Genomic DNA, 9,812 nt, shown 5'->3' with positions numbered 1-9,812 from the left:
GATTTAGGAAACTAATTTAGAGAACAGTGGTCTCAGTGTAATCCAGAGGGGCATCATCAGCATCACCTGGGAATGTGTTAGACCTGGAAATCCTCCAAATCCACCCAATGACAACTAATCAAAGACTGGTGGTAGGGCCAAGCAATCTATGTTTCACCAGGTTCCCAAGGTGATTCAAACACCCGCTAAACCTCTCAAATAACACAGTAAAGTTACAGAACCAATGATCTAAATGATTCAGCCTCAAAAGTTGTAGAAAGGAGCTGAAAAAATTGATTACTTACTAGGGGAAAATTAAAACCTATTTTATTTAGGATTGTATCCTCTGTTACTCAGTACTGTCAGGTCAGTTTATTTCTCTTGTTTAAAACAACAGACAAGTTACAATTAAAGCAGGCAGATATTTTTATTCGACAGACACTCCCAAGACATGGGAGCAGGCCATGGTCATAATGATCCCTCTTGGCCTCTCCCTTTTTATACTTCCCGTCTCTTCCTTTTGGTTGTGCCCTGTACAAAGTAGGGCTTGTACCCACCAGCAATCAAGAAAGGGAATGCAAATGGGCATACACTCAAGGTCAATTGGCATCTGCAAGTTATGTAATTGCAGGCTCTGTTGTGCATGTCTTCCCATAATTCTGTTTTAATAAGATATATATGTGTGTGTGTAGAATATTTATGAACCCTTAATTGGCTCCTAGTTGCCTAAGCTTACTTGAGGAAGCCCCTGTGGTTAGGTTGTACCCACTGTGTGCCTAGGGCACATGTGCAGGAGTTAGAAAAGTCTCTGTGGTTATTTCTATAGCATCTGTGAATTCTCCTGAGTGTGTCTGGGAGGGGTTTTAGAGATCAGCTTGCATCCTTTTTGGCTAGGCCACTCCCTGTTGCGCATGCCTAACTTGCTACCTAACAGTACTAATCACCCTAAAAAATGTGCTTTATTATTTGACCTAAATAACTGTGTCAAATACACATATATCATAATTATAAACACAAAGTGAAACTGATATACACACGGACAAAAACTAGAGAGAAATATAGCACCCTAATTAATACATGGATGTGAGATTTCATGTTTTGTTTCCTTTCTCTTTTTAACTAATTTAATTCTCCCATATCGGGTAAACATACTACATATAAATTCGTAAGCTTTTCTCCTGTTAATTGGTCTTCTGTCAGTTTAATTCTCAGCCCCTAAAATAAAAAGTTTCTTCCTCTTAACATTCCCTAAATCTAAGAAGTCCCATTCACTCTTTTAATTATTATCAATACAAAAACAATTTCCGAATTTCTACTTCTCTAACCTTTTTCTCCTTCACCCAATCACCTATTAAAGACATCTCCGTTTAAATGTGTGGGTCTTGCAGCCAAATTTAAATATCTGAAGACACAAATATATTCCCAGCCAAAATCAGCCTTCAAATCGAATATCCTTTGAACAGCTGCAGTGTGAGCTCTCTGCATGAACTGCGTAAGAGTACTGCCCCCACGAACCAACTCCCGCCTCTTCTTATACAACGCTCAGCTCCTTGAAGCTCTCAGCGTCCCTACCAGCCACCACTGATTTCTTTGTAGTCAGGCCCTAAATTTACGCAGGCGCCTTCTAGATCTCACAGAACCCTCCCCTCCCGTGTGTCTCCGATGTCATCCAATCAGGGTCTAGCCAGAAAGCCAAGGCTCAGCAAGGCCTCACGACGCTCAACTACTCAGGGCCTTGCTTCGCTGGCATCACGTGACCCAAGTCCCCGCCTCCCTCCCACTCCCCCCGAGGTTGTTTGGAGGCACCGCCCTTCAGCTGGCGCTCGCTGATTGGTTATTGCTCGCGCGGTCTCCTGGGTGACGGGAACGCGGTAGCTTTCTTGAAGAAGACTGGGTGCGCTTGCGCACTTGTTAGATCGCAGGGCTGCTGGATCTTTGAGATGAAGGTAAATAACTTACAAACCCGGGAGTGCGGGAACATGCGACCACTGGCCCTTCCCTTGAACTCTCCGAGAGTCGCTTTGAAGATAGAGGCTTGTGACCTCCCTTTCTTCTCCCGAGTGCTTGAGAAATGGGGAAGGGAGCGGGGTGACCAGGGAGAGCAGAGGCGAAGCTGAAGAAACAAGGCAAAAGGAAGGAAAATTGAAGAGGAGAAGGCGGGGAGGGAGGCCTCTCATTTCTGGGACCGCGGACGGAGTTGGTGCGTTTTGGCCACCTCTCCACTGCGGAAATGAGCAGACGGGATCTGAAGAGACTCCAAATTCGCCCTAATTCACACGGCGGGCAGAACGAGTTTGGGGGGAAAAAAAAGCTTTTGGAGGGTCTTGGTGAAGTTGGCTCGTTCGAGTGTCAGGAGCTGCCTCATTTCTTGCAGCTAAACACCTGGCAAGCCTCGCAGCTGTTCAGCTCCTTGAAATGAGTGAAAAGCTCCTAAAGAATCTCAAATTGTATTGGCTGTGACTGGCGCGATTTACAGATCACCTGGTGACGGTGTATATTATTGACGAGGCAATCTGCATGCACAGATCTCAATCTCTAGAGCGTCATCCTCTGCATGCACCGTTTTTAGGATTGGGCTTCTCATGAACCCCATTCCCGGGTCACTGGCTACAGCTCATTCACTCTTCACCTTACCAAGCAATACCCCCGCCCCACTCCTAGTGCCCCACTCCCCACTCCACCCAACCCACCGCCGCACACAGGCCCTGATCTGGCATAGAAATGGAAAGCTTAATTTTTTTTTCATTGTTTTGTACATTTTCGTGGCTATAGTGGAAATTGGAGTTGTAATCTTAACTCACATTTCTAAAGCTCTCCACCATTTACGAAGTACTTGTAGCTCAGTTGATAAAGAATCTGGCTACATTGCAGGAGACCTGGATTCAATTCCTGGGTTGGGAAGATCCCTGGAGAAGGAAATGGCAGCCCACTCCAGTGTTCTTGCCTGGAGAATCCCATGGACTGTAGCCTGCCAGGCTCCTCTGTCCATGGGGTCGCAAGAGTCCTACACGACTTAAGAAGTAAACCACCAGAGTAAGGAGATATTGTTATTCCTGGTTTACAGTTGAGAATTCTGTTCTTGAGGCCATTTAATAGTCCTGCTTTAAGCCCTACGGCTAACAGGTGAAAAGCAAAATCAAGAGTTTCCTGGTGGTCCAGTGGTTTGGATTCCTTTCTTTCACTGTCAAGGGTCCAGGTTAGTTACCTTGTTAGGGAACTAGGATCCCACAAGCCATGTGGGGTGGCCAAAAAACAATTGTATTAAAAAATAAAGATGGGGGGGGGAAGCAAAATCTAAAGGTTCATTTTCTGGTTGTGAAGCTAGCACTTTTTTACGGGGTGTTTGTGTATGGAATGCCTGTTTAATCCTTTGAAGAAAAATAGTGTGTAAAATCACAACCAGAGGAGGTGTACCAAGAAACTAGTGACATTCAAGTTTAGGGAGCCCTCACTTGTATGTAGGAGTTCCAGGGCAATGTGGTCATAAAACTGCAAAAGTAAAATGCTTTTATACTTTTTTTTTTTAAGGGTGTCTTCTTGCGCCACACAACCTGGATGCACCTGTGATTATAGGCACCTCTGTTTTCAATAGAGGTGGATTTGATCATCATTTTAACGTAGTAATTGCCTGTGATTGGTGTAAAATTTAGACCATTGGAAGATTTTTGTGTTACCATTGAGACTATCACACCACCTGCAGTTGTATCTAAATTCACTTGCCTAGATATAGGCATCATTGTTTAATTTTTAATTTAACCTAATGTTAAAATGTAAGTTTATTCATTCAAACTCTTATGGTCCTGGATGTTTTGTATCAACAGTGTTTAATTTAAATATAATGTGAGCCAGTGTACTTTAAAAAATTTAGTAGCCACATTAAAATGTTTTTCAAGAAACAGGTAAGGTTACCTTTCGTAATATATTTTGTTTTACTCAGTATGTCCAAAATATTATCATTTCAACATGTAATCAGTATGAAAAATTATCAGTAAGGATAGTTTGCCTTCTTTCCTGTATTGTCTTTGAAATCATATAGTCATGTGTGGTTTATAGCACATGTAAATTTGGACTACCTTTATTTCAAGTCCTCAATAAAATTCCAAGTACACACGTGGTTTGTGGTTTCTATATTGGATGTGCTCAGTGGTATTTGACCCTTTGCAACTTCAAGGACTGTAGCCCTCTCCAGGCTCCTCTGTCCATGGGTTTCTCCAGGCAAGAGTACCTGAGTGGGCTGCCATTTCCTCCAGGGGATCTTTCCGACCCAGGGATCGAACCTGGGTTTCCTGCATTGCAGGAAGATTCTTTACCACTGAGCCACCTGGGAAGCCCTCCATATTGTATATACAGTTCTTTGTTGTCTAAGTGAAAAGAATGATTTTTTAGTTGAAGAAGTATCCACCCAATAGCCAAACTAAACACTTAAAGTGTATCTAATGGAGAAAGGAGAAAAACTAATTTTGAAGGAGGTACAGATATTTTGTATTTCTGTCATGGTTAAGGTTTTTTAATAGCAATTTTATTAAGTTTAATCTCCCCAAATCCATGCTATTAGTAATTAGCTAAATTCCCTGATAGCTCAGTTGGTAAAGAATCCACCTTCAATGTGGGAGACCTGGGTTAGATCCCTGGGTGGGGAAGATCCACTGGAGAAGGGATAGGCTACCCACTCCAGTATTCTGGCCTGGAGACTCCCCATGGACTGTAGTCCGTTGTGAAGAGTTGGACACGACTGAGTGACTTTCACAAATTCAAGTTTAAATTTTTTTAATTTTTAATAGTTATAAGACACTAAATCATAAATTTTTATAAAATTAACATTTAGAAACATTCAAAAGGAAAAAAGTCTTATAGTAAATGCTCCTGTGTATGTTGAGGTCTGTACTTGACCAGCCAGATTATGGTTATTTGGTTGGTTGGTTGGTTAATTGGTCATTTTATTTGTTACACTGTTGACTTCTTTTGGGTAAGCTCTAGCATAAGCCTTCACCATCCTGAATCCTACTGTTTTCATCATTATGTTTTGACATCTTTTCTGACCAGCTGTTAATTGTATGTTTTAAAATATAAAAATTGTGTTGTGCTTTTTTAGCGTGTTTTCTCACTACTAGAAAAGACTTGGCTTGGCACACCAATACAGTTTACCTGGCAGAAAACATCAGGAAACTATCTTGCAGTAACAGGGTAAGATACCAGTGATTGTTAGTAAATCATCCTGAGTCCACATGGTTGTATGCCCACCTAACCACACCATCTTTTCAGTAGAAACTCTTGAATGATGGTTGCATGGTGAGAAAAGTAATATATTAATTTCCATTAATATCACAATTCATAGAACATTTCTCTAGTGATAACTTTTTATATACAAATTATGAAACTCATGAGAAAATATAGAAATCACTTGAATGTATAAGAAAACTCTTTAGATACATAAGTAAAATTTAAATCATATCTTTTTGTTCTAATTGCTTTTAGAGCTGATCATATTGTGAAAGTCTTTGATCGCCATGGTCAAAAAAGAAGTGAAATCAACTTACCTGGGTAAGTGCAGAGGTAGATCAAAAATTTTTTTAAACTTTGTGGCCTAAAAGATAAAAAAGCACTGTCTTAAAACTTATAATCAAGTAGAATTTTCTAATTTATGTCTAACTTGTAGCTCTTCTTTTGCTTTCTCTATTTGCAAAGAGATTTAGTTTTGTTGTATACCATAAGCAGTTAATGAAATAGATATATAGCATATAAATTAAGAGTTTAATACATTCATTGACAGATAAGCTTTAAGGCAGAATTGTAAAATGAGTCTATGTGAAAGAATTCTTATTTAATTATAAACAAGCCTTAGTGTATATATTTGCAGATAAGCCCTTATTGATGTAGTATTCCTCTCTAATATAAATTGGAAAATAGTTGCTTTCCACACTTTTTTTTATCCTTTTTAAGGAAGTCATTCTAGATTATAGTAAGCATAACTTAGTGTGATCACTCCCTGTATTAGTTATTTTACCCATAGTCTTAGTGGTTATTATGATGTTTGCATAAGACCTAAGTGGTCTTAAGCTGCCAGGCTTTTTAAATTCACATTAGCCTTCTGTAGTTTATCAGCCACCATCTTTGCAAATCAAGTGGCTCTACTTACCTCACACCTACCTAATGCCACCATTTTAGCATTTCTTATTGCTCTCTTAATTGTTGCTTCTGGTTTCTATATTCTGGGGAACTGAGGGCAAGCTAGTTATAATTATGTTTAAAATAAAGTAAAAAGGCACTTAGTAAAAAACTTCTTTGAGTAAGTTGTATGAGCTTTATTGCATAATCTCTGCAACATCGCTTTTGGTTATGCAATGTCTTTATTTTTTTTGCTTCTGAGTTCTTTTGCTGTATTCAACATAGCTGAATTAGACCAACAAAAGATGACCAGATAAACAAAATGCTATAATATGTTGTCTTTCATGATTTTATTAAGAATTTGAAAGCCTCCCTCTTCCATACCTCTCAAAATCTGTGAAAGTACTGTAGAAAATTAAGATCCCAAAACATATTTTAACAGTTTGAAGAATAAAATAACTGAAGTGATTCCCAGATGTCTTAAATGGAAAGCTGAGTGTTGCTTCAGGGGCACTCAAAGTCTGGGAAATAATGCCTGATCTGAGGTGGAGCTGATGTAATAATAATAGGAATAAAGTGAAGTCGCTCAGTCGTGTCTGACTCTTTGCGACCCCATTGGACTTTAGCCCACCAGGCTTATCCGTCCATAGGATTCTCCAGGCAAGAATACTGGAGTGGGTTGCCATTTCCTTCTCCAGGGAATCTTCCTGACCCAGGGATCGAACCCAAGTCTCCCGCATTGCAGGCAGACACCTTAACCTCTGAGCCACCAGGGAATAAAGTGCACAATAAATGTAATGCACTGGAATTATCCAGAATCCATCTCCCTAACCCTGGGTCCATGGAAAAATTGTCTTCCACAAAAGGCCAAAAACGTTGGGGACCACTGGGCTGGTGCCCAAAAACAAACAGTCTCCTAATGAAAAACAGAATCAGAGAAGGAAGAAAAGGTTAATGTCCAAGGAAGTTCTTAAATTATAATAAACATTTGGAGTAATTTTAAACAATAAGAAACATATTAAATAGAGCATTTCCTATTTATAACTATTTTGTTACCTTCTTATCTATCTAAATCACTCTCCTTATTCTATTCAATATTAAGATATGAAATGAAAATAACTTTTCTTACTATGTATTTCAGAATCCAGTCTTTCTTACTGTTTGCAATCCTACATCTAGCCAGCCTTGATCTGTTTAATACACAGCTTGTCTAGATATTTCACTTCTTATCATACCTTTTTCCCTCTGTGCATCTGAAATAACCTTTCAAAAGTTGATCACACAAATTTCCTCTTGATTCCAGACGTGATTCCTTTCTAGAGGTGCTTGATGAGTATTTTACCACAAGAGCCCGGCTCTTTACAGGTGTCAAGAAAATCTGCTAACCTATTAGATATAATTGCATTTAATATAGTATGTGAAAATGATATTTAAAATAGAATTCAAAATGTTTCCATCCCCTCAACAACAACAAAATTGGTGTTCGTGTTATCCAGGCAGTGAATATGGAGTTCTATTTCTTACTTTAGAAAGTTTATGACTTTAAAAATAGATTAAATGGACTTGCTGTAGACAAAAATCACAAATAGATGAGTGTTTAAATTTCTTTCCCCTACTTAAAAAAAAAAATGTATAGTGATGTTTTGTTCTCTTTTTTAAAAAAGTAACTGTGTTGCTATGGATTGGGACAAAGATGGAGATACTCTAGCAGTGATTGCTGAGAAATCCAGTTGCATTTATCTATGGGATGCCAATACAGACAAAACCAGTCAGTTAGACAGTGGCTTCAGGTAAGGATAACTTTTTTTACGTTTTAAATCTTCACTTAGAAATACTGTTTGCAGCTTTGATGCCAAAAAGATCTTACTACATTCATTATAAATATGCACTGATGAGTTATTTTCTTATAAAGGGAAAAATTCATTTCTTTTTAAATTTGTTATATATAATCCTATTAATTTTGCCCCATTAATTAGAATATAGCTATCATTATAAAGTATAAAGAGCTTCTTAAAAAGTTGCTTTCAATGGAATAGACTAAAAAGTGCGAAGAAGGGAGAAAACATTTATGGGAAAATCTGAAAATAGGATGACTGCAGGCATGACTGGATCTAGGGGTTGTAATGATGCAGTCTAGATATCTCACAGCTCTTTCTTTCTCTGTATTGACTTCTTCTAAGTCAGACTGTCTCTCTCCTTTTTAATTCTGTTGAAGTATAGTTGATTTATAATGTGTTAATTTCTGCTGTGCAGCAAAGTGATTCAGTTATACATATAGGTACTTTCCTTTTCATTTTCTTTTTCATTGTGGTTTATCACAGGATATTGAATATTGTTCCCTATGCTATACAATAGGTCCATGTCGTTTATCCATCCTATTTATATTTAGACTCTTTTGATGGCTACTGGAGGGTATCAGCCTCTACCATTCTTCACAGCAAGTTATGCCAGAGAAAAGAGCATGCCACTATTACATCACCAGTATCCTCTCAGTTCTTTAAAAGGTCTCTGAATAGGGTAGGCAGGGCCATGGGATCCTGCTTGTGAAGGTGGGGCAGTTCACAATGGAAGAAATCTTGGGCAGACAGAATAAATTACAGATCTCCACTAAAATAGAAACTGTTTGCCATATGGAAAAGAAAAACTGGTCAGTATTTACAACTGAAACTGCAATTTTGACCTTGAACAAGTTGCTTAACCTCTGCTTAAACCTCTGTTTCTTCGTATATGTAAAATGAGTCTGTAATAATATCTGCCTCATAGCATCATGTGGCCTATAAGTGCAGGAAGAGATCACACATCTACCATGAGATTAGACTTTACTTTTCCGACTTACTTATCAAGGAATAACAGAGCAGGTCAAAACATCCCCCTAGTGCAGCTTCCCTTGACCCCGCAAAGTGATGCACAAGAAATGCATCCACAGGCAATAGTGTCTGACCAACATCAAGTCTTACTGGATCTGAGAACCTTCACTTCTTGCTCTGTCCTTTTCCACTTCCATACCTCACTTTTCAGAAGGATGTTACACACTCTGTGCTTCCATTCAAGAAAGTGAAAGTGTTAATCGCTCAGTTGTGTCCAACTCTTTGTGACCCCATGGGCTGTAGCCCGTCAGGCTCCTCTGTTCATGCAGTTCTCCAGGCAAGGATACTGGATTGGGTTGCCATTCCCTCCTCCAGCGGATCTTCCAACCCAGGGATCAAACCCGGGTCTCCCACATTGCAGGTGGATTCTTTACCATCTGAGCCACCAGGGAAGCCCAAACCTCCTTCTGAGATACCCTTAATAGTGACAGAGCTGGAAAATCTATATCCTTTTTCAAATCATGAATTCCCAATAATTTTTTCAGTTTACTGTATCACATTTTTAGACTTTTTAAAAGCTTAAGATGTTATCCATTAAGATTTTACCACAATTAGAGTTACAACAATCATTAGTAGACAGATTAATAACTGTCTTATCATTAGTTATCTCCTGAAATTTGAGATTCTTTCATGACTGAATTGAAGCCTTTTATTCATTATACATTGGTATTTTAGGTCTCACTGACTTAAGATCATTTTATAGTGTCTCAAAATGCCTTTAGCACTTATTCTTTGTCCTAAATCATTAAAATAGTAATTTTATACTTCAGCTTCTAAGTAGATATTAGTTATTTTGAAATTCACGAAGCACTTTTTAAAAGGACTGCTTAGGAGGTTATGGTTGTAAATTGTTTAGTAATT

At 38.7% G+C, this 9,812-nt stretch overlaps 1 protein-coding gene across 1 annotated transcript in view; it reads left to right on the top strand.

Moving 5' to 3' along the window:
• Positions 1-1,798: 1,798 nt before the first annotated feature.
• WDR19 (WD repeat domain 19) overlaps positions 1,799-9,812 on the top strand; it is a 75,005-nt gene continuing 66,991 nt past the window's right edge. Inside the window, exons 1-4 of the mRNA XM_081592593.1 lie at positions 1,799-1,925; positions 5,072-5,163; positions 5,455-5,520; positions 7,749-7,874. Of these exons, the coding sequence (XP_081448719.1) occupies positions 1,920-1,925; positions 5,072-5,163; positions 5,455-5,520; positions 7,749-7,874 (290 nt within the window). The 5' untranslated portion in view covers positions 1,799-1,919. The remainder of the gene's footprint in view (positions 1,926-5,071; positions 5,164-5,454; positions 5,521-7,748; positions 7,875-9,812) is intronic.

Source organism: Giraffa tippelskirchi, chromosome 1, assembly GCF_054371585.1.
Source record: "Giraffa tippelskirchi isolate mGirTip1 chromosome 1, T2T-mGirTip1v1.2.pri, whole genome shotgun sequence".
In the NCBI taxonomy this organism is placed as follows: Eukaryota; Metazoa; Chordata; class Mammalia; order Artiodactyla; family Giraffidae; genus Giraffa; species Giraffa tippelskirchi.
The sequence above is the reverse complement of the archived record's forward strand: the minus strand, read 5'-3'. Positions and strand labels throughout refer to the sequence as shown.